The following is a 25,098-nucleotide window of genomic DNA, read 5'->3' as shown; positions in this document are numbered from 1 at the left end:
GCAAACTGAGTCCAGGCTCTCTTCTATCATTTATCTTAGTGCTTGTGCTTTTGTTCTTAGACTCAGCTGCTTTACTCACCTATGTTTTCTTTGCTTCTGTAGTCAAAGTTTTGGTACCTCTTTAGAAACATGTGCCAGGCTTATCTATGTTTTTGTGGCTCAGTGTCCTCAATGAACTAGGAGGGACAGGAAGAATGCATACCCCTCATTATGAGTAAAACAATGCTGTTTGAGACATTCCATGCTACTTTTCCTTTTTGGCATCAGTATTTTCCTTTCTCTGAAAGCACATTGAATGCCTTTGTTCATTGAACATTCAGGCGCTGTGACATGTGCTTTAGAGGGACTTTGCCATCAGCCAGTGCTGCGGCTCACTTGGCTAATCCTCTGCCTGCGACGCCAGCACACCAGGTTCTAGTCCCGGTTGGGGTGCCAGTTCTGTCCCGGTTGCTCCTCTTCCAGTCCAGCTCTCTGCTGTGGCCCGGGAAGGCAGTGGAGGATGGCCCAAGTGCTTGGGCCCTGCACCTGCATGGGAGGCCAGGAAGAAACACCTGGCTCCTGGCTTCGGATTGGCACAGTGTGCCAACTGTAGCGGCCATTTGGGGAGTAAACCAATGGAAGGAAGACCTTTCTCTCTGTTTCTCTCTCTCACTGTCTAACTCTGCCTGTCAAAATAAATAAATAAAAAATAAAAGGGCTTTGCCATCATGGAGCTTCCAGTTTAATAGAGGAGATGGCTATTAATCAAGTCATTATATCAGTAGCTATTTAATTACAATTGTGATCATTACATAGAGGAGAATAAAATATATGTAGTCTAATCTGGGAGATAAGATAATGCTTCTTTGAGGAAGGAGTCTGAACAACATGTATAAATTTACTAGGCATAGTTGAAGTGCTGCAAGGAGCATGCACTTTGAGAGGAGGAGCTTTTTAGATAGTTTCATGTGTGAAGACTTCTCAACTGGAAATAATTTGGGGTTGATTCTGAAAAAATGGAAGCTCTAGAATATATACACACACACTTTATTATTATAAAAATTAATTTAGCTGAAAGGCAGAGTTAGAGGGAAACACACACACACACACACACACACACACAGATCTTCTATCTGCTAGTTCACTCCCCAAATGGCCACAACAACCCAGGCTGGGCCAGGACAAAGTCAGTTTCCTGGAACTCTGTCTGGGTCTCCCATGTGGATGCATGGACTCAAGGACCTGGTCTACCTTCTGCTGCTTTCCCAGGCACATTAGCAGAGATCTGGATTGGAAGCAGATCAGCCAGGACTCAAACCAGTGCTCTGCTCTATTGCACCACAGCACTGGTCCCAGTACACATACACACACACACACACACACACACATACATATATATATATATAACTTTATGTTATCTGTGTTTATTAATGCAGTATTTTGGGAAAAAAACCTGCATGGGAGAACTTTCTTACTATGTTATAAAATTTTAAAAAATCATACTGTTTTATCTGTTGTCCTGTTGATGTAAGCTGATGGTCCTAAATGTAGAGTGTTCTAAAATATAATACTGAAGAAATGTAGATACTTTTGTTTTTTCGTCATACATTTTAAAAATTAAGATAATAGTAGATTCACATGCTGTCATAAGAAATAATACAGAGTGTTAAACGCTTGTACACTTTGTTAGGTTTCCCCCGTGGTGATGTTTTGCAAAGCTATCGTATCCCAGCAAGGATATTGATATTGATAAAAATCACCAAATTTATTCAGATTTTGTTTTACTTGTACTTGTGTATATATGTGTAGTTTTATATAGTTTGTTACTGGCGTAGGTTTGTCGTTCTGTCTCTACATTCAAGATACTGAACAGTTAAAATATCACAGTGTTACCCCTGTATAGCCGTATCTACCTTCCCTCTTCTACACCTGAACCCCTTGGGCAACCACTAATCCATTCTCCATTTGTAGAATTTGCTCATTTGAAAATGTTACATAAATGATATATATGGATTTTTTTCAGTAAAAATAACTCTCAGGAGATCCATCCAAGTTTTGGTGTGTTTCAATAGTTACTTCTTGTTGACTAGTCTTCAATGGTATGGAGATACCATGATTTGTTTCCCTCTCCACCTGTTGAAAGTCATCTGGTTGTTTGTTGTTTTTGGCTGTCAACATTTGTGTACATGTTTTTGTGTGAATGTAAGTCTTCAGTTCGCTGGGGTAAATTCCCAGGTGTACAATTGCTGGGTTATGTGGTAGTTGCATATTTATTTTTTTAAGAAACTGACAGTTTTCAAGAGTGACTGTACCATTTTATAGGTACGCTGCAATATATGAATGGTGCGATATCTCTGTATCCTTACTAGCATTAGGTATTTTTGCTATTTTTTTCAGGTGGTCTGTGCAGGTTTTTTTGTTTTGTTTTGTATTTTGGTTTTGGTATTTTTGAGGTAGCCATCTGATGAGTTTGTAGTGATAGCTCATTGTGGTTTTAATTTGCATTTTCCCAATGGCTAATGATGTTGAGCATCTTTTCATGTGCTTATTTGCCATCTGTCATCCTTTTCAGGGAAATGTCTGTTCATGTTTTTTGCCCATTTCCTAAAAGGATTGTTTACTTTTTTTACTGTTGTGTTTTGAGGGTTTTCTTTGTATTTTTTCTAGGGGTGGGGAACCTTTTTTCTGCCAAGGACCATTTGGATATTTATAACATTGTTTGCAGGCCATACAAAATTATTAACTTAAAAATTAGCCTGCTACATTTCAAGTCTTGCCTGTGGTTGCCTTGGCAGGGTCAGACCAAATGATTTCATGGGCCTTATATGGCCTGCAGGCCAGATGTTTACCATATTGTTCTAAATATTAGTACTTTATAGGATATGTGGTTTACAAATATTTTCTCCTACTCTGTAGCTTTTCTTATTGTCCTTTTCAGAGAGTTTCTCACAACAAGTTATGAATTTTGATGAGATGTATTAAATATTTTTATCAGAATAAATATGTAGTTTTTTTTTAAAAAAGGGCTTACAAATAAAAATAAACATTCTTTTCCCACCCTTTGTCTAACCAGGTTAAATTGTTTGTATTTCTACTTCTTTGGGAGGTTGTTTTCCTAGTTCTAATATGGTTGTAAAACTATATATGTGTTTTTTTTTTAATTTTTATTTTTTAAATCTGAAACACTATATACCATATGGTCTCTGTGTCAACTATTTATTTATTTTAAAGATTTATTAATTTTATTTGAAAGACCACATTACAGAGAGGGAGAGGATGAGAGAGAGAGAGATGGAAAGAGTCTTTCATCCTCTGGTCACTCCCCAAATGGCTGAGAGAGAGAGAGAGAGAGAGAGAGATGGAGAGAGTCTTTCATCCTCTGGTCACTCCCCAAATGGCCGAGAGAGAGAGAGAGAGAGAGAGAGAGGTCTTTCATCCTTTGGTTCATTCCCCAAATGGCGCAATGGCCAGAGCTGCGCTGATCTGAAGCCAAGAGCCTGGAGCTTGTGGGTCCCCCACGCAGGTGTAGGGGCCCAAGGACTTGTGCCATCTTCCAGTGCTTCCCCAGGCCATAGCAGAGAGCTGGATTAGAAGTGGAGCAGCGGACTTGAACAGGCGCCTATATGGGATATTGGCACTGTAGGTGGTGGCTTTACTTATTACTCCACAGCACCGGCCCCCTATATGTGTTTTATAAATAAAATAATACTACTAGTTTGCCATTTCTTATTTTGTCAGGTTAAGACAATTGAGCTGTAGTAATAAAAGATAGAGGTTTAACTCATACCCGTGTGCTCCCAATTCTTGAGAGTAATTATTTTAGTTTTTCTGTTGGCTATTTTTATACCTCTGAATAATGTATTTGATCTTCCTTTTCCTACCATGTTTATTTTTTTTAAAAGATTTATTTATTTAATTGAAAGTAAGAGTTACACAGAGAGAAGGAGAGGCAGAAGCGGGGGGGGGGGGGGTGTCTTCCAGCCGCTGGTTCACCCCACCAGATGGCTGCAACGGCTGGAGCTGTGCTGATCTGAAGCCAGCAGCCAGGAGCTTCTTCCGGATCTCCTACGCAGGTCAGGTGCCCAAGGACTTCTCAGGCCATAGCAGAGAGCTGGATCGGAAGTGGAATAGCTGGGACTCAAACCTGTGTCCATGTGGGATGCCAGCACTGCAGGTGGTGCTTTTACCCGCTATGCCACAGTGCCGGCCCCTCCCACTGTGTTTAGACAGTAAAGTTTAGCATATGTGCTGATTTTTTTGTCTTTAATATGATTTATTTCAAGCCTTTTCAAATGGTTCACCTAATTGTTCCATACTATTTATTGAGTACTTCCTATATACCAAACCCTCTTGGATTTTTTTTAAGGATTTATTTTATTTAGCTGAGGGACAGAGTGACAGACAGAGAAAAATCTGTCTGTTGGTTTCCTTTGTATTACCAAATGGCCATGATTGTCTGGGCTGGGCCAAACTGAAGCCAGAAGCCAGAAATCCATCTGAGTTTTCCACATGGATGGCAAGAACCCAAGCAATGGTCCATCTTCTGCTGCTTTCCCAGGAGCATTAGCAGGGAGCTGGATCTGAAGCAGAGCAGGCCAGACTCGAACCAGCATTCAGATGTGGATGCTGGGGGCCGGTGCTATGGCATAGCAGGTGAAGCTGCCACCTGCAGTGCCAGCATCCCATATGGATGCTGGTTCAAGACCTGGCTGCTCTACTTCTGATCCAGCTCTCTGCTATGGCCTGGGAAAGCAGCAGAAGATGGCCCAAGTCCTTGGGCCCCTGCACCTGCATGGGAGACCTGGAAGAAGTCCCTGGCTCCTGGCTTTGGGTCATCCGAGCTCTGGCTGTTGCAGCCATTTGGAGAGTGAACCAATAGATGGAAGACCCCCTACACCCTTTATGCACTGCCTCTCTATAACTCTAACTTTCAAATAAATAAATAAATCTTAAAAAATTAACAGATGTGGGCCGGCACTGCGGCTCACTAGGCTAATCCTCCGCCTTGCGGCGCCGGCACACCGGGTTCTAGTCCCGGTCGGGGCACCGGATTCTGTCCCGGTTGCCCCTCTTCCAGGCCAGCTCTCTGCTGTGGCCAGGGAGTGCAGTGGAGGATGGCCCAAGTGCTTGGGCCCTGCACCCACATGGGAGACCAGGAGAAGCACCTGGCTCCTGCCTTCGAATCAGCACAATGCGCTGGCCGCAGCACGCCAGCCGTGGCGGCCATTGGAGGGTGAACCAATGGCAAAAGGAAGACCTTTCTCTTTGTCTCTCTCACTGTCCACTCTGCCTGTCAAAGAAAAAAAAAGAAAATAAAAAAAATAAACAGATGTGGACACTGACTATGGGATGCTGGCTTTGCAGGCAGAGGCTTAACTTGCTATACTACAACATTGGACCCAATCTTGGGTTTTGAGAATACAAAGTGATCAGGAGGAAAAATATGATAGACCTTGATGTAACTTACATTCTTGTGTGGGGTATGTGAGAGTACTTCAAAAATTTTGCAGACAAATGGAATTAAAAGATACTTTGATGCAAAAAAAATTGAAATCCATGCCTACCATTGGTCTTCAAAAAACTCATGGAAGACATATTGTGGAAAAACTACATGGATTCCAGAATTTTTGCATATCAAAATCAACATATCTTTTTTATTTTAAAATTATTTATTTGAGAGACAGAGCTCCTGCTTTCTGGTTTACTCCTCAAATGGTTGCAGAGAATGGTGATGGGGACTGAAGGTAGGAGCTGATAACTCAATCCAGGTCTCCCATTTGGTGGCAGGATCCCAACTATTTGAGCCATCACCGTGTGTCTCCCAAGTTCTGCATTAGCAGAAAGCTGTAGTCAAGAGGTGGAGCTGGGGAGTGAACCCAGGCATTCCCATGAGTGATGCGGGTATCTTAACTGGCATCTTAACCTCTAGGCCAAACTCACGCCTCAGTAAACTTACCTTTCCATTTTTCCATAAGTTTTTTTAAGGTATCCTTGTAGCAATACAGGTGAGCTGCAGATATTTTCACCCATTCTGTAGATTGTCCTTTCATCATTTTCATAAATACATAGTTTGTTAAATACTGATATGGACTGAAGAGAAAAGTAAAGCAGGTAAGGGGATAGAAAGCATGGGAGGGGTTACAAGTTAATATAGCCAGGAAAGTTTAATAGCTAGAATGTTTCACTGATGTGACCTTTGATTAAATACCCAAAGTGAACACGTGATCTCTGCTGTTTCCTGGGATAATAAGTGCAGTCCATGCATAAAGAATGACAAGTACTAAGTTCCTGAGACATGAGGGTGGCTGGAATGTTAGAGAAATGGCAAGGTAGTCAGTGTGGCGAGAGAAATGGGAGAAGTAAAAGGGCAACTGAATTCTGTACCTCTGTGTGGGTCATTGTGAGGAATTTGGTTCCTAATCTTGGTGAAATGGGAGAGCATTTAAAGATTTTGAGCAGAGAAATGACATGATCTGACTTAGGTTTTTTATAAGAGCATTCTGGCTCAAGAATAGGCATGGAGGCGGGTGGTGCTGTGTGATAGCGGGGAAAGCCTCTGCCTGCAGTGCCAGTATCCCATGTGGGTGCCATGCCAGTTTAAGTCCTAGCTGCTCTATTTCTGATCCAGCTCTCTGCTATGGCCTGGGGAAGCAGTAAGAGGATGATGCAAGTCCTCGGGCCCCTGCACCTGTGTGGGAGACCGGAGGAAGCTCCTAGCTCCTGGCTTTGGATTGGCCCAGCCCTGGCCATTGTGGCCATTTGAGGAGTGAACCAGCAGGTGGAAGACCTCCCCCTCTCCTCTCTCTGCCTCTCCTTTCTTTCTTTCTTTCTCTCTCTTTTTTTTTTTTTTTTTTTTTTTTTTTGACAGGCAGAGTGGACAGTGAGAGAGAGAGACAGAGAGAAAGGTGGTTCACCCTCCAATGGCCGCTGCGAATGGCACGCTGCAGACAGCGTACCGTGCTGATCCGATGGCAGGAGCCAGGTGCTTCTCCTGGTCTCCCATGGGGTGCAGGGCCCAAGTACTTGGGCCATCCTCCACTGCACTCCCTGGCCACAGCAGAGAGCTGGCCTGGAAGAGGGGGCAACCGGAAGAGAATCCGGCGCCCCGACCGGGACTAGAACCCAGTGTGCCGGCGCCGCAAGGTGGAGGATTAGCCTAGTAAGCCGCAGCGCCGGCTGTAAATAAATAAATATTAAAAAAAAAAAAAAAAAGAATAGACATTGAAACAAGCAGAGACAAGAAGGCCAACTAGGAGTCTATTGAAATAATTTAGACAAATTACAGAAGTGACTGGATCAAGTTAGAAGGAGATGAGTAGTAGTAAGAATTTGAATATTTGAAAATACAAATTGATCAAGTATGAAGTGTGAGAGCTAGGGAGGAGGTAACATGGATTCCAGGTTTTTAGTTTGCACAACTTGAAGAAATGGGTGGCTGCTAATTGAGATAGAGAAGATGACAGGAGGCAAGGTTCAGATGTAGACATGTTAAACATTGAGCTGCCTTTTCAGCAAACCGTTAGAGATGTGGAGGAGGCAGTTGGGGACGCAAGTCTGGAGCTTAGGGAGAAGATGGAGCCTGGAGATTTAAATTGCAGAGTCAGACGCATGAGTGCTATTCAAAACTGTGAGTCTGTGTAAAAGCTGGATGAGTGGAGCTGGAGGAGAGGTCCCAAGCCTCACCGAGACTGCCAGCGTTTAGAGTCAGAGACAGGACTGATGCAAGATGTTTGGTTTTATGTTGTTTTTTTTTGTTGCTTCTCTTGTACATTTTGCCATATTTGCTCTTGAATATTCTTTTCTTGTGTTTCCCAAGGTCATGCATCTGGTCCTCTCAGTTCTAGAGATAATGTTCTGTCTTACTTGTGTGCAGATCTTTATTTAGTCCTTTTCCCTGGATCACAGTCCCAGAGCTTACAAGTCGGCTTCTTTTTATGCTTATTAGAGTTAGGCTTTGTTGTTCTTTGTAGAGAATATTAAGTGAATAGAAAGCTGTAAGGAAGCAAAAGAATGTCATCTGTAATCCTGCCACCCAGAGGCTAATTACCATAAACATTCTGACATATTTTCCCTTTTTTCTTCTGCATTTGATTTACATAGCTATCATATGGAAAGTAAAAGTTTGTATGTTTTCTGACTTTTTAAATTAACATGAGCATTTTTCCTTTGACTGATGCTCTCCCAGGCCATAACAGAGAGTTGGATTGGAAGTCGAGTAGCTAGGACTCAAATAGGCACCCATATGGGATGCTGGCACTGCAGGCAGTGGCTTTACCTGCTATGCCACAGCGCTGGGCCCCAGCATTCATTTCTTAAGAATGAATACATTATCCTATACAAGCATAATTCCATTAACACAACTATGATAATATCTAATAATAGTTTGTATTCAGACTTTCACAATTGTATCAAAGATGTCTTTTCCATAAGTTTTTTTTTTTTTCCTTTTTTAAGATATATTTATTTGAAAGGCAGAGTTACAGAGAGAGGTAGAGACAGAGGGGGATAGATCTTCCATCCACTAGTTGAAATGGCCACAATGACCAGGGCTCGGCCAGGACAAAACCAGGACCCAGGAGCTTCTCCTGAGTTTTCCATGTGGGTGCAGGGACCCTAGCACTTGAGCCATCCTCCGCTGCTTTATCAGGTATATTAGCAAGGAGCTAGATTAGAAGTAGAGCAGGGGCCGGTGCCATGGCATAGCAGATAAAGCCACTGTCTGCAGTGCCAGCATCCCATGCAGGCGCTAGTTCAAGTCCCGGCTGCTCCACTTTCGAATCAGCTCTCTGCTATGGCCTGGGAAAGGAATGGAAGATGGCCTAAGTCCTTGGGCCCCTGATCCCGCATGGGAGACCTGAAAGAAGCTCCTGGCTCTTGGCTTCAGATGAGCACAGCTCAGCCGTTGTGTCTAAATGGAGAGTGAACCAGAGGATGGACGATCTCTCTCTCTCTCTCTCTCTCTCAATCTCTCAATCTCTCTTCTTTCTTGTAAGTCTTGTACGTCTCTTATAAGTCTTTCAAATAAATAATAAATAAATCTTAAAAAAAAAAAAAAAAGAATTCCTGGCTCCTGGCTCCAGTCCAGACTAGTCCCAGCCTTTCCAGGCATCTGGGGAGTCAATTAGCGGATAGCAACTAGCGTGCACGCTCATTCTAGCAAGAGCTAGCTTGCTCCCATGCTCTCTTCTCTCCCTGCCTCACAAAATTACTAATAAAAAGAGTCAGCTAAGGGGTCGGCAATGTTGTGCAGTGGGTTAAAGCTCCACCCTGCAAAGCTGCCAGCATAGGCACTGGTTCAAAACCCAACTGCTCCACTTTAAAAAAAAAAAAAAAAAAAAGATTTATTTATTTATTTGAAAGGCAGAGTTACAAAGAGGCACAGGCAGAAAGAGAGAGGTCTTCCATCTGCTGGTTTCCCACGTGGGTGCAGGGGCCCAAGGACTTGGGCCATCTTCTGCTGCTTTCCCAGGCCATAGCAGAGAGCTAGATTGGAAGTGGAGCAGCTGGAACTTGAACCGGTATCCACATGGGATGCCATTACTGCAGGTGGGCGGCTTTACCCACTGCGGCACAGCACTGGCCCCATAGAAGCCAGGAATTCAGTCCAGGTCTTGCACCTGTGTGGCAAGAGGCAAGACCTCAATTATTTGAGCCATCACCACTGCCTACTAGAATGTACATTAGTGGGAAACTGGAATCAGGAGCTGGAGCTAAGTAGAATACAGGCAATATGGGATATGGGCTTAAACCACTAGGCCAAACCCTTGCCTCAGAGATGGCTTTTAAATGTCGATTGCTTGATTGATTGGATCCAGGCTCCAATCTAGGTTCACGTATTGTAATTGACTGTTTTAAACATACTTGTACTTTTTAAATTAATTTTCTTCAAAGTTTTTTTTTAATTTGAATGATTTAGTGAAGAGAGATAGACCTCTCTTTTCACTGTTTACTCCTCAAATGCTCATAATGACCATGGCTGAGAGGGGGCTGAAGCCAGGAGCTGGAAGCTCAGTCTAGATCTCCCATGTGGGTGACAGGGACCCAACTATTTGAGCTACCACCTTCTGCTTCCCACCGTATGCAGTAGCAGGAAACTAGAATTGGTAGTGGAGCTGGGACTCAATCCCAGGTGTTCTGTTACAGGATGTGGGTGGCCATCCTAATTGCCAGGCTGAACACCTGCCTCCATTTTTTTAAAAATGATTTATTTATTTATTTGAAACAGAGAGAGAGGGAGAGACAAGAGAGATCGAGAAATCTATTCACTGGTTCACTCCCCAGTTGGGCTGGGCTGATCTGGGCTGAAACCAGGAGGCCTAAAATATATAAGTGTCTCCCACATGGGTGACACGGGCCTAAGTACTTGGGCCATCTTCTGTTACTTTCCCAGCCACGTTAGCCGGGAGCTGGATTGGACGTGCAGCAGCCAGGCACAAAGTGGGGCCCATTAGGGATACTGGCATTGCAGGAGGCGACTTAACCATCTATACCACAATGTTGGCCCCATCTCTTAAAAGATTTACTTATTTGTAAGGCAGAATGACAGGGAGATGAAGAGAAAGACATGCACACAGAGATACCCCCATTTTATAGGTGAAGTTATTTATTTTTAAAAGATTTTATTTATTTGAGAGGCAGAGTTACAGGGAGAGGGAGATGAAGAGAGAAAGTTCTTCCATCTGCTGGGTCGCCCCCCAAATGGCTGCAATGATCAGAGCTCCACTGCTTTCCCAGGCCTTACGCAGAGAGCTGGATCTAAAGAGGAGCAGCTGGGACATGAACTGGCAGCCATATGGGATGCTGGTGCCACAGGCAGAGGCTTAGCTGATTATACCATAGTGCAGGCCCCAGATGAAGTTATTTAATCACTTTCCTAATGCTGAATTTACAGGTTGTTTCTGAGTAACAGTAACCTTTCACAAATAATTAGTATAAGGATCTTTCCATATATAAAATTCTTTTTTAAAAAAATTTATTTATTTATTTGAAAGGCAGAGGTACATAGAGAGGAGAGAGAGAGAGAATGAGCTTCCATCTGCTGGTTCACTTCCCAAATGGCTGCAGTGGCTGGGGCTGGGCCAGGCTGAAGCCAGGAGCCAGGAACTTCTTTCAGGTCTCCCACGTAGGTTCAGGGGCCCAAGTACTTGGGCCATCTTCTGCTGCTTTCCAAGGCACATTAGAAGGGAGCTGGATCAGAAGTGGGGCAGCTGGGACTTGAACTGGCATACATATGGGATGCTGACAGTGCACGTGGAGGCTTAACCTTTTACACCGCATCACTGACCTCATCCTGTTTTTTATTTTTAAAAGATTTCTATACTTATTTGAAAGAGTTAGAGAGAAGGAGGGAGAGAGAGAGAGAGAGAGAGAACGAATGAATGAATCTTCTGTCTGTTGATTTACTACGCATATGGCCACAACAGCCAGGGCTGGGCCAGACTGAAGTCAGGAGCCAAGAGCCTCATTTGGGGTCTCCTATGTAGATGCAGGGGCCCAAGCATATGGGCCATCCTCTGCGGATTTCCCAGGTGCATTAGCAGGGACCTGTTTTGGAAGTGGCTCAGCTGGAACTCAAACTGGGGCCTATATGGGATGCTAGCGCTGCAGGTGGCAGTTTAACACAAAGAGCCACAGCATCAGCCCTGAATTATTTCTTACAATTGGAATTGTTAGAACTATTGCATATAAACTTTTTTTTTAAATTTATTTATTTATTTGAAAGTCAGAGTTACACAGAGAGAGGAGTGGCAGAGAGAGAGAGAGAGAGGTCTTCCATCCGATGGTTCATTCCCCAATGGCCGCAACGGTCGGAGCTGTGCCGATCCGAAGCCAGGAGCCAGGAGCTTCTTCTGGGTCTCCCACGTGGGTGCAGGGGCCCAAGAACTTAGGCCATCCTCTACTGCTTTCCCAGGCCATAGCAGAGAGCTGGATAGGAAGTGGAGCAGCCGGGTTTCGAACCGGCGCCCATATGGGATGCCAACGCTTCAGGCCAGGGCGTTAACCCACCACACCACAGCACCAGCCCCAACTTTTTTTTTTTTTTTTTAATAAAGTGCTTGATGCATTTTGTTCTTTAGAATAGATCCATTTATTTATACTTCCATGAACATTTTGTAATGATGCTATCTTACCTAACTTTGGGTGGCTCTAAGGGACTGGCTCTGTGGCGTAGTAGACTAGTCCTCTGCCTGTGGTGCCAGCTTCCCGTATGGACAGCTGTTTGTGTCCTGGCTGCTCCTCTTCCGATCCAGCCCTCTGCTTATGGTCTGGGAAAGCAGAAGATGATATAAGAACTTGGTCCCTTGCACTCACACGGGAGACCCGGAGGAGGCTTTTGGCTTCTGGCTCAGGTCGGTCCGGCTCCAGCCATTGCGGCTATTTGGGGAGTGAACCAGTGGATGGAAGACCTTTCTCTCTGTCTCTCCCTCTATTTGACTGGGGTTCTGCCTCTCAAATAAATTAAAAAAAAATTTTTTTTTAAAAAGAAGTATTGCATATGCTAAAACTTTTTTTTCCCTGAGTTTGTTGGCACAGATGGTTTTTCTGATTTTTTTACTTGTTTAAGATACATGTATTTCGGTTTTTATAAGTTGTCCTGTCATGGATAATTTGTATCTTAGAGTTCTTAGTATGATTTTTATATTTAATGGGGATTAACCTTATATCTGTTGCAGATGTTTTCTTATAAATAGACCTGTGGTATTCTTTTAAATATGTAGGTCTTTTAACTGAATTCTATGTGGACACTTTGGTTTTATATACATAATGTAAGATATTTTACAATAATATTTTGTGAGCTTTGATATAATAAGTGGGTCTTCTGAGCCCCTTCCTGCTCATTTGGTGCTATCTTCTCTAGTCACTTGTCAGTAATTTTTCTGAATGCAAGATTTTTCTCTCCCTGCTCATGAAAAGATAAAATTAGGTATGTTTGTATCTTCTAAGTTTTTGTTTTATTTAATTGCACACAGTACTTTGAATAGTTAATGTTTTAGGTGTTTTTAATCTAGAAACAAGTACCTTACAGGTGAGATTTTTTGCTCTTTCAAATTTGGCTAAGAAATAGTTGGTGTCGGTAGAGAGTCACTATAAAATTGACAGTGCTTTGAACAGAGGTCCTAACCTATCTGGGAACACATGATTGTGTCCTTTTGCCCTGCAGTATTTTGGGAATGCCAGTGGGATCTGCTCCTACTATGGGGGAAGAAAAAGAAGATCTGGAAGAGGAGAAAGGGGAGAAAGAGGATTCTCCTGATGATGTTGTACACTCCTTTGGTGCTGAAGGTATTGTATCTTGAAGGCCTTTTATAGAAGATTGCTCTGCATTTCTTTCTTTCTTTCTTTCTTTCTTTCTTTTTTTTTTTTTTTTTTTTTTTTTGACAGGCAGAGTGGACAGTGAGAGAGAGAGACAAAGAGAAAGGTCTTCCTTTGCCGTTGGTTCACCCTCCAATGGCCGCTGCGGCCGGTGTACTGCGGCCGGCGCACCGCGCTGATCCTAAGGCAGGAGCCAGGTGCTTCTCCTGGTCTCCCATGGGGTGCAGGGCCCAAGCACTTGGGCCATCCTCCACTGCACTCCCTGGCCACAGCAGAGAGCTGGCCTGGAAGAGGGGCAACCGGGACAGAATCCGGTGCCCCGACCGGGACTAGAACCCGGTGTGCCGGTGCCGCAAGGCAGAGGATTAGCCTAGTGAGCCGTGGCGCCGGCCTGCTGTGCATTTCTTTAACATGAGCATGCACATGTCTAAATTTATTTGATTTATCATGGTATAAACTTTCCATAATTAAATTGAGAGTTACAAGAAATTTAAGTATTCTGTGTAATTTGATGTTTAGGAATTTGTAGCTTATTGGGTAGCCCACTCTGTATATCAACTTGTGCTCCTTTTTATTTGACTTCCAAATATGTTTGAAATGTGTGTTTTATGGGTTGGAGTATAATCTGAATTGTTAGAGGTGCAGTTTGTGAGTGATAGGAATCTCATTATTTGAGTCATCACCTCTGTCAGGGTGTCTGTATTGTAGGAAGCTGAGTCAGGAGCTAGAGCTGAAAATTGAACTCAGGCATTCTAATGTGGGACATAAGAGTCTTAACCACTAGGCTAAACACCTGTCTCCCACCCTCCCCCATTTATTTTAAATGTATTTATTCTTGATTTGGAAGGGGGGTGGATTTGGAAGGCAGGGCTTTGATAGGAAAGGTTTATTTAACATAAGGCTTTTGTAGAGGGCCTACAACTTACTTATTGATAGTATTGTGGGATGGTACCTAATTTCTTAGAGTTTTGTTCCTAGAACCTGCCTCATCACAGTTGGGCTTTGGGGTTCTGGAGCTTTCCCAAAGCCAGGATGTTGAAGAACTTCCTGTGCCATGTGAAGTGGACAGAGAACATCTACAGTCGGTGACCACCAACTCTTACACCAGATTATCTGATGCGGATGCGAATACTGGTATGAAACACGTTTTCTGGTATTTGGGTTGTTTGTAAGTGTTTTCCTCCCGTGCTAGAGCTCGTTATTTTTTCCTCAATAAGTGACATAACTATCCCATGCAAGTACTAACCAGGCCTGACCCTGCTTAGCTTCTGAGATAATACGAGATCTGGCATATTCAGGGTGGTATGGCCATAGACGAAGTTAAATAACTAAGTTAATGTAATCTAATGTAGTTAAGTTGCAGAGACTCATAAATACTTGTCAATTGATGACTTGCCAATTGAGGTTTCTGTAAATAGGTAATTGGTTAATTCCTTTTTGGAATGATGCCTGAATATATTTTTTAATTAGACTTCTGTTAATTTGTAATTGCTTCTAGTACTTTGAAAAATTAGAGTTCTCTTCTCTGTTTTCTGAAACTTCCAGCAATTAAACATGAAGAACAATCTAATGAAGATATCCCTGTGGCAGAACAGTCCAGTAAAGACACTCTTGAGACAGCACAGCCCAGTAAGAATGTACATGTGGTAGAAGAGCAAAATTCGCCACCTACAAGGTAAAAACCATGATCTTTGTAACAGGTATTTATGGCTTTTTGCTTTCGGGTTATACTGATTTCATTTTGCCAGGTGGGAATAGTTTGTAGAATATTTTTTCCCTTGTATTGGGCATATTTATGGTCTAATAGAAAGCACTGATTACATAATAACATTGATCATTTATGATGCCTCATTGTGTTTTCATCTTAAGTTAGGCATTCTACAAAGCTGTTTCATTACTGCTGTAACTATAGACATGGCTTTTTATTCTTGCCATTTGTTCTTTGCAATTTTCATCTACAGAGTTTCTCTGTGGGAGGTCTTTGTAATTTCTCTGTTATGAGGAGTCACATGAATATTATGTTTGAGAGCATACTATTTCTGTACTAGAGGAGCACCCAGATTGTTGTATGTCCTGAGTTATCCTACATCTGGTGGCTTACAGGTATAGGAAGTGTGCCAGGTCGTGTAGGTTCTTAATTTGATAGGAATCAGAAGCATACCTCTGATCTGTCTGTGGTGATCATTGTGTTCAGAATCACATTGCTTCTGGCCAACAGCTGAAGTTTGGATGTGGTGGTGGAAAACTGGGATGGTTCCAGTTTGGAAAGGGAATGAATAAACCTTTAGTATTTTGTTTATTCTTTTATAGACAGTGGGGAGTAGAACAAGGTTCTCTTGAACAAGGTTGAGTGTCAGGAGAAATTGTCTTTCTAATGTGAAACGCTTAGCTTAACAGTGGCTAACGTTTTAGGCTTTTCTTTAGGATGTTAGGGTTCAGCTAGTTTTGCTATCTTTTTTACCATGGGGAGTGGGAAAACAGGTGGCTCTTGTAAGTGTCTGAGAAGGGGCCAGTAGTGAGTGTCTCATGTGTGTAAGTTGTATTGGTGTGAAGGAGTCTTGGTTTGGAGTATGGGTTGTGGAGATCAAACGGAAAAAATAAGCAGAAGGTAACATGTCATCAGCACAGAGGATAGTACACAAAGCGCTTTGTTGGTACTGCTATATATATATTTTTTAAGATTTATTTATTTTTATTTGAAAGAGTTACATAGAGAGAAGGAGAGGCAGAGAGAGAGAGAGAGTCAGAGAGTCTTTCATTGCTGGTTCACTCCCTAATTGGCTGCAACTGCTGGAGCTGCACCAATCCAAAGCCAGGAGCTTCTCTGGGTCTCCCACGTGGGTGCAGGGGCCTAAGGACTTGGGCCATCTTTTACTACTTTCCCAGGCCACAGCAGAGAGCTAGATCAGAAGTGGAGCAGCTGGGACTTGAACCTGTGCCTATATGAGATGCCTGCACTGCGGACAGTGGCTTTACCAGCTATGCCGCGGTGCCGACCCCCTGGTACTGCTATTTTTACTTCCACTGTGGTAGTCTGGATCAGATTCCCTTGTACAAATCTAGATAATAAAGTATGTAACAAAAATCCTCAAGACACTCATCAGAAATTATGGAAAGCATGCAACACAGCAGTGAGCAGTGTTGAAAGTACTGCTGGGGTCAGCGTTGTAAGGTACTGGATTAAGCAGCTGCCTGCGACACCAGCATCCAGTATGGGCACCCGGTGGAGTCCTAGCTGCTCCACTTCCAATCCAGCTCCCAGCTAATGAGCCTGGGAAAGCAGCAGAAGATGACCCAAGTGCTTGGGCCCCTGCACTCATGTGGGAGATCTGGAAGAAGCTCCAGGCTTCAGCCTGGCCCTGCCTCGGCTATTGTGGCCATTTGGGGAGTGAGACAACAGATGGAAAATCTCTCAGCCGGTGCTGCGGCTCAATAGGCTAATCCTCCGCCTGCGGCGCTGACACCCTGGGTTCTAGTCCCGGTCGGGGCGCCGGATTCTGTCCCAGTTGCCCCTCTTCCAGGCCAGCTCTCTGCTGTGGCCCAGGAGTGCAGTGGAGGATGGCCCAAGTGCTTGGGCCCTGCACCCTATGGGAGACCAGGATAAGCACCTGGCTCCTGCCTTCGGATCAGCGCGGTGTGGCAGCCATTGGAGGGTGAACCAACGGCAAAAGGAAGACCTTTCTCTCTGTCTCTTTCTCTTAGTCTCTCTTTCTCTCACTGTCCACTCTGCCTGTCAGAAAAAAAAAAAATCTCTCTTTGTTTTAAAGATTTATTTTTGAAAATCTGAGTTATACAGAGGGGGGAAAGAGAGAGAGAGGGAGAGATAGAGACAGAGACCAGAGAGAGAGAGAGAGAGAGAGAGAGCAGGGAGCTAGATTGGAAGTGGACCAGGTGGCTCTCAAACCAGCACCCATATGGGATGTTGGCATCACAGGCGGTGACTTAACCTGCTGCCACACCACCACACCGGCCTCTGGAGGATCTCTTCCTCAGTCTCTCCCTCTCTCTCTCTCTAACTCTTTCACATAAAAATAAATAAATAAATAAATCTTTGAGGCTGGTGCTGTGGCATAGTGAGTTAAGCATATGTCTGCAGTGCTGGCATCTCATAGGGGTGCTGGTTTAAGTCCTGGCTGTTCTACCTCTGATCCAGTTCCCTGCTGATGGCTTGGGAAAGCAGCAGAAGATGGCCCAAGTGCTTAGGACCCTGCACCCACATGGGAAACCCTAGGAAGCTCCTGGCTTCAGATACAGCCCAGCCCCAGCCGTTGCAGCCATCTGGGGAGTGAACCAGCAGATGGAAGACCTCTCTGTCTCTCTGTGACTATGCCTCTCAAGTGAAAAAAATAAGTCATTACAAAAAAAAAAAATCTTAAAAAGGAAAGGTAATGCAGTGTGTCAGACAAACAGTATTTGAAATGGGCTGAGGACTTTGTATCATTATGAACTACCTTTATTTCACTTTCAGTAGATAACTTGATTAGAGCTACTGGAATTTTTGGAATTATTAAAGAAAACACACTAACCAGGGAAAGCTACTTAAATTTAGCAACTTTTTCTCCTGGTGATATGAATCTCCTAGGTCAGAGGACATAACTTCTAGTCCCAAAGTATGTCTTGCTGCTATGGAAGCAAAAGAACAAATGTCTACTCAAGAACTTCTGGAAGGTGGACTGCAGATTCAGAAGTCACTGGAGCCTGAGATTTTGTCAACTCAGGAAGATTTGTTTGACCAGAGCAATAAAACAGGTACAAAGAGTGATTAGTTGCTATAGCTCCTCTAGACTAGATCTAGACTCATTTTAGTTCTGAGGCTACTGTTTAATTGAGAAAGCACTGTATAGGTATGCAGACGCACTGGTGCTATGTAATGAAGATGTATTTCTAACTAATCATTGAGAAAAGTTCTTGGGAATAATTACTTAACATTTTAATATAATTTCCTCTCTCTTTGAAATGGAGACATATAGTTAATATTGTAAACTTAGCATTATGGACAAAATAACCATTTCTTCTGTTATGAATTGTTTACTCAGTCTTTAAATCTTAAGTAAAGTTTAAGTTTTTCAAATTCACCTTGGTAGCAGTCTGCTTACCCATCTTTTTGTTATTCATCTATTACCAATAGGAAATTCATGTCTAGCAGAAAAGACAGAAAACTTAGAACACTAGAATGTGATTTGTTTCCCACTTCTTAAATCCCCACAAAGCTCCCATTCCACAACCTTGGAGAATTTTAGAAAGCATCAGTAATGACCCACACAGTGTAATGTGTTGCTTATATAGTGGGAAGGGAAGATTTTTACTGTACTATGATGTAGGTTGCTGTTCATGACATTCAGAGGGTCACCAAGAAACCTTTTTAATTCTTATTAAAGCTATAATGTTGTATTTAAGAAACTTCTTTACTTTTGGGATTAATGTAGTTGATTACTGCATCTATTGCTAACAAGAAGGGAGCAGTGGGAGTCTCTTCACAATGTACCTCAGTAATTGTTGCTCATAGATCCTTTTACTAATTAATGCATTAGTATTTTCTGCCTCCTTTGAGAAGGCCCAGGTTCTAATTATGAAAATTGCTGCATTCATATCATCAGGTGTCATGTGCTTTGTTTTGACTTTTCCCATCTGCTTCATGGCATGAGCTTTACTTCACTTTAGGTAGACCTGGATAAAAGGCTCACTTGCTGTTTTATAATAAAAGCATCATAAGAAAGAAGAGTAACCAAGCAGAGGTATAAAGATTCTGGTTTTTAATCCCCAAGCTTAGATCGTGACAGAAAGGACTAAGGAACTTTTTTAGTGAATTCCTTAATAAACCCATGATTTGGGGGAGGGTTAATGTTCACTCAAGATATGTAGTATTGTGGCATTCCATTAATTATACTCCAGTTAGAAAACAATTTCTACTCTCTTGGAATATGGTTGGAAATTCAGATATTATTCTCTTTGTAGTGCTGAGTGGTTATCTTTGGTAATTCAATAGTGTCAATCTGAGGAGTAAATGCAGCCAGATTTTCTTCATTCTTCACTAGCTTCTAATGATTGCTGTACTCCTACAAGAGGGGAAGGTGGGTGTTCTCTGGCTTCCACACCTGCAACCACTCTGCAACTCCTGCAGCTGTCTGGTCAGAGGTCTCTTGTTCAGGAGAGTCTTTCCACGTAAGTAAACCTGTAGTAACTTGGATCAGGCAACATGTGCATGAGGGTCTTAGGCTAAGGTTGAGTTAAGGTTGCCTGCTAGTCCACAATTCTTTTTGAAACCAAAAGGTAGATCCCAGGCTTCAGGGTTTTTGGGAGGGGAGCTTAGTGGGCTTATTGAAGGCAGATTTGTTTTCCCATTTGGAAGTTTTATGGTTTTAGGCCAAAAGTTTTTCTAGAGATAAAAATGCCTGATTTTTAAGAAAATGTTATACATCTGAAGCAAACCTCTGCTCCTGAATTTTTCTAACAACTTTTCCAATTTAACAGTATAAAGTGGGGAATAGATTGTTACAGTTGATAGTAGTTGTATTTCTTTATCTCAGTGTCAGGGCAGAGGGGTTTGCTATTTTGTTTTTGTTTTAAATAAAAATGTGCAGAGTTTTTTTTTTTAGCTTTATTTATTTTGAAAATCATATTTAAGAGAGGGAGAGAGGGGAGAAAGAGAGTAAGGGAGGAAGGGTGGAAGACAGATTGATCTTCCTTCTGCTGGTTCATTCCCCAAATGGCTGCAACAGCTAGGACTGGGCCAGTCCAAGCCAAAGCCAGGAGCCAGGAGATTCATCAGGGCTCTCATTGTTGGTAGCAGGGGCCCAGGCACTTGGACCATCTTTTGCTGCTTTTCCCAGGCCACCAGCAGAAAGCTGGATTGGAAGTGGAGCAGCCAGGACACAAAGTGGCACCCATATGGGATGGCAGTGTCATAAGCAGTGGGTTTACCTGCTATATTGTAAAACCAGCCCTCTGAGTTTTCTTATTAGGCGAAAATGGAGTAATTTTTTTTTGACAGGCAGAGTTAGAGAGAAAGGTCTTCCTTTTCTGTTGGTTCACCCCCCAAATGGCTGCTACGGCTGGCGTGCTGCGCTGATCCAAAGCCAGGAGCCAGGTGCTTCCTCCTGGTCTTCCATGCAGGTACAGGGCCCATGCACTTGGGCCATCCTGCACTGCCTTCCCGGGCCACAGCAGAGAATTGGACTGGAAGAGGAGCAACCAGGACAGAATCCGGCTCCCCAACTGGGACTAGAACCCGGGGTGCAGGTGTTGTAGGCGGAGGATTAGCCTAGTGAGCCACGGCACCAGCCAGGAATAATTTTTTATATCTCAAATTTGCAAATGAATTTTTTTTTGCACTTGTTCGTACTGCTTGTCAATTATGTTGTCCTTGCATCTGGTCATTCACTTTGCCCTTATGATTTTTAAAAATTTATATTTTAGAAATGTCAGGTGTGGGAAACAGTTGCAGCCTCAGGGGGCTGTTTGGGAGAAATGGTAAATATTTATCTAAATGACTTATATATTTTTGCTTTTAAGTAAAAACAAGTACAGAAACTGTGGCTATGGTAAGAAATAACCTGTGGTTCTCTTTTTATATAAAGGAATTCCTCAGATCTTGTTGCTCCTTCCCCTGATGCTTTCCGGTCTACCCCTTTTATCGTTCCTAGCAGTCCCACAGAGCAAGAAGGGAGAAAAGGTGAGCTCTCTTGTTCTGTCAATCTCAGATTAGAGGAGGAGCAGCACTGCTTCTGCTTTGTACTTGAACAGCGTGACCTACTCTGTTCTGTAGAACTCAGTGTTTGTCTAACCTTCAGGGACATGGGCTAGTGTAAAGTGCTTCCTTGGTTCATGATTTTTTTTTTTAGTGTGGATTCTTCTGAGATTTTTGTATTGTTGACACAAATAAAATGTTCCTTAAAGGAAAATTTTTATGTTTTTAAAATTGAACTTCAGTGAAATAGTATGGTGAAGAATTAGAGTTACTACTCATGACCTAGTAGTTTCCAGCAGTATGTTAGCATGTTTCTGGTGAGAGGGAACTAACAGGTGTTTCTTATGCTGTTTGTAGGTTATTTTGGTTATTACTACAATAGTTGTAGCTAATGAGTAGTTAGGAGCAGGTGATACAAATTTTAATTTACTCATTTGCTCCTTTGAGGGTTTAATTTTACATTATTAATTGACTAGAAAGCTTTCCTTCTCACCTACTTTGTCTTATTGCCTAAACCTAACTTTTTCTTTGCTCTCGGTCTCTTGTCCAGTCATGTAAAATAATTTCTAAGTTATTATTTCTGTGAAGCCTTTTCAATAATTCTATGATTTTCCCTTTTTCATTCTTTTATATAACAGTGTGGTTCAGTAACTTATATTATTGAGCACTTAGTATATGCCAGCCAGGGATTGAAATGTTTTCTTGAGTTCTAGCTGTTTCTCTCTTTGTGTATGTGTATGTGTATGTGTTTGTGTTTTTCTTCATTGCATACTCAGAATAATCCTAAGAAGCAGGTGAAGAAACGGAAGCACAGGGATTTCACAGCTAAAAAGGTATAGAGGCAGGATTTGAACTGAAGCAGTGCCTCCGGAGCCTGTGCTCTTTTTGTTGTGTTTCTATCCTGAATGATATCCTACTGTCTCTGCTCTTGAGTGATGTAAATAAATACATTTAACTATTTTCCAAGTGTAATTTATCTATGACAAATTTGTCCTAGATATCCTCCTCCTACAAATTTTGTCTCTGGCTATTTTCTTTTGAAATTGGTTATAGATTTCTGGAAGACTAATACCATCTTAAGCATAACATTAGTGACATCCTGAGGAAAAAAAAACTGGCTAATTTTTGAAATTAAAGATTGGTTTATTTATTTTGGAAGAGTTACAGAGAAAGAGGGGGAGAGACAGACAGAAACAGAGAGGGATATGTTGCATCTGCTGGTTTACTCCCCAGATGGTTGCAATGACAAGGGCTGGGCCAGGCTAAAGCCAGGATCCAGGAGTTTCATCCAGTTCTCCCTCATGGATGGCAGAGGGCCAAACAGTTTTTTCCATCTGTAGTATGAATACGGGAAAAAAGAAAAATAATGGTATTAAAAATGCTTTCACTGGGCCAGCATTGTGGTACAGCAAGTTAAACCACTACCTGCAGGTGGCGGCTTTACCTGCTATACCATAACGCCAGCCTCTACATGCTTTTTATATATATATATATTTTTTTTTTTTGCTGTCTAAGATTAACAGTCAGAAGCATTTTTACATGTAGTGGCTAAAACAAAGGGCTGTTAATGTGCTTTGTCATGGCAAGAAAGGTCAAAAGGTACAGTGAAATTACTGAACACAGCTGTGGTAGTGGATTAAAGGCCTCTAGCACATCTGATTTCAAACTAGTGTTAGAGAGTAATGTGGGAGGTGATGGCCACGCTAAACAGCAAGAGTAGCTATTGAGGTTGGAAGTGTGGGTAGCCAGTAGCATGAAAGTAGATTCTTGGGAAAACTAAGTGGCACAAGTAGTTTGTGAGTGGTCTAGAGGAAGCTGAGCTCGAGTCAAGTTGTAAGATAGAGGAAATAGCTTGATGAGTTGAATACCTATCTAGCAAGACAGGTTCCAAGGAACAGTGTTTTGTATTTTGTACGTGTTCCCTCCTGGGCAGTTTGTGCTAGAACCAGCATCCTCTTAGTTCTTTGATTTAAATTAGTGCTGGTTGGCATCAACAAATTTTTTTCTTCCTTTGTATTTGTATTGGCATTTCTCTGCACTTAGCAATTATTAATGCAAATAAAATGAGTTCATAAATATGTTAAAATATTTACTTAGCGTGGTGAACAAGTTTGCTACTTTTCAAAATTTGTGGCAGAATATATAGTTGTTAAACTAATGGCATTAGGGGTCCGGCGCCGTGCCTCACTTGGTTAATCCTCCACCTGTGGCACCGGCATCCCATATGTGCCCCGGGTTCTAGTCCTGGTTGCTCCTTTTCCAGTCCAGCTCTCTGCTGTGGGCCAGGAGGGCAGTGGAGGATGGCCCAAGTGCTTGGGCCCTGCACCCGCATGGGAGACCAGGAGGAAGCACCTGGCTCCTGGCTCTGGATCGGCCCAGCACTGGCCGTGGCGGCCATTTGGGGAGTGAACCAACAGAAGGAAGACCTTTCTCTCTGTCTCTCTCTCTCACTGTTTATAACTCTGTCAAATAAAACAAAACAAAACAAAACAAAACTAATGACATTAATATGACCATTCCTACACAAAATGTGAAAAACTGAGCTATAGTCAGGAAAGGAGTTTAGAGGAGCCAATCTACCATTTCTTATAGAAGGTGTGGCTATCCCCAGATGAACACTAGTAATTGGGGCTGCCCCACCCCCAGGAGAAGGAAGTATTGCTGGGATACAGTTTGCTATTATTCTGTCAGCTTTTCTGAAAATTAATTTGTAATGTAATTGTTGGTGGTAATGCTGGAACATGAGTAGTAATAGTGAGTGATTATTTCTTTGTCTTTTCTGTCTTAAACCAGATGAGCCAATGGATATGTCAGTGCTAGCTGAAGAGGGAGGTGCTCCATTTCAGAAGCAACTCCAGGATGATGAACCAATGGAAATAGAAAACCCACCTCTCCCACCTAAGCCTGCTGTGTCACCACAAGCCTCAACACCAGTATCTCAGAGTACACCAGTCTTCACTCCTGCATCACTTCCTATCCCATCCCAGCCTGAGTTTTCTCATGTGAGTATTGTAGGTAGAATTTTCCCTTCAAACAACTTTATTTAGGTATAATTCACAAACCATAAAATAGACCCATTTTATCTGTACAATGTAAATTTTCTGAAGTATCACTGAAGAGTTGTACAGTTGTCATTACAAACCAGTTTTAGAACATTTCCAGTTATCTAGCATCTCCATGCACTTAAAATTATTTATTTTCATTTATTTGAAAGGCAGTGGAGAGTGTGACAGAAAGAGAATATCCATCTGCTGGTTTACTCCCCAGATACCCCAGTAGCCAAAGCTGTGCTGGCTGAAGTCAGAAGCCTGGAAAACAGTCCAGGCCTCCAGTGTGGGTGGCTGTAACTCAAGTACTTGAGCTGTCATCTGCTTCCTCCCAGATGTGTTAGCAGGGAGCACATAGAAGTGGAGTAGCTGCAACTTAAAAGGCAGTCAAGTTCCCAAGCTGCAGCTTAACTCTCAGTCACCACAATGCTTTCCCCTACCATACAGCATCTTTTTTTTTTTTAGCTTTTTTTTCCAAATTATATGTGAACATATATAGTTAAAGGATAAACTGTAAGCGCTGACATAGAGTACTGATAAGAATTTTATAGAAAATATAGCTGATATTAAAGTTACAGATGTTTATCCGAGACTTTCATGGGAACGCATGTCTTTGCAAAGGTATCCCTAGCAGTGGGGGAAAATGATGCCTAGCCACAAAGAAAGATCTGACTTTTGGATGAACAGGCTCTTTTGAAGAAATTGCTGTACCTTCAACATTTACTACAGACCATCAGAAGCAGCTATAAAACTAGCAATGAAAATTTGAGACAAAGGCATGATTCTGAACCAATCTAAGATTGCTGGAACTCAAGATAACTAGTCAAATTTCTTTGGGCTCACGTTTTAAGATGCCTCAACCACTGCAGGCCATGCCTGCTGAATAATGTCTCAAGAGTTCCTTTTTTTGACAGGCAGAGTGGGCAGTGAGAGAAAGAGACAGAGAGAAAGGTCTTCCTTTCACCGTTGGTTCACCCTCCAATGGCTGCCGCGGCTGGCGCACTGCGCTGATCCAAAGCCAGGAGCCAGGAGCTCTCCTGGTCTCCCATGCGGGTGCAGGGCCCAAGCACT

The 25,098-nt window shown here is 42.6% G+C and overlaps 1 protein-coding gene across 6 annotated transcripts in view; it reads left to right on the top strand.

Moving 5' to 3' along the window:
• Window positions 1-25,098, top strand: part of TP53BP1 (tumor protein p53 binding protein 1) — a 109,209-nt gene that overhangs the window by 20,892 nt on the left and 63,219 nt on the right. For all 6 annotated transcript variants that reach the window (XR_011380882.1, XM_070054092.1, XM_070054090.1 and 3 more), the window contains 7 exons: window positions 13,142-13,263; window positions 14,272-14,427; window positions 14,839-14,968; window positions 17,876-18,042; window positions 19,329-19,455; window positions 20,871-20,965; window positions 23,774-23,982. Coding sequence is in view for 5 of the 6 variants with exons in the window: in XM_070054092.1 (XP_069910193.1) it covers window positions 13,142-13,263; window positions 14,272-14,427; window positions 14,839-14,968; window positions 17,876-18,042; window positions 19,329-19,455; window positions 20,871-20,965; window positions 23,774-23,982 (1,006 nt within the window). In the remaining variant the exon portion in view is untranslated. The remainder of the gene's footprint in view (window positions 1-13,141; window positions 13,264-14,271; window positions 14,428-14,838; window positions 14,969-17,875; window positions 18,043-19,328; window positions 19,456-20,870; window positions 20,966-23,773; window positions 23,983-25,098) is intronic.

Source organism: Oryctolagus cuniculus, chromosome 12, assembly GCF_964237555.1.
Source record: "Oryctolagus cuniculus chromosome 12, mOryCun1.1, whole genome shotgun sequence".
Taxonomy (NCBI): domain Eukaryota; kingdom Metazoa; phylum Chordata; class Mammalia; order Lagomorpha; family Leporidae; genus Oryctolagus; species Oryctolagus cuniculus.
Note: the sequence above shows the minus strand (reverse complement) of the source record. Positions and strands in the feature narration are given on the sequence as shown.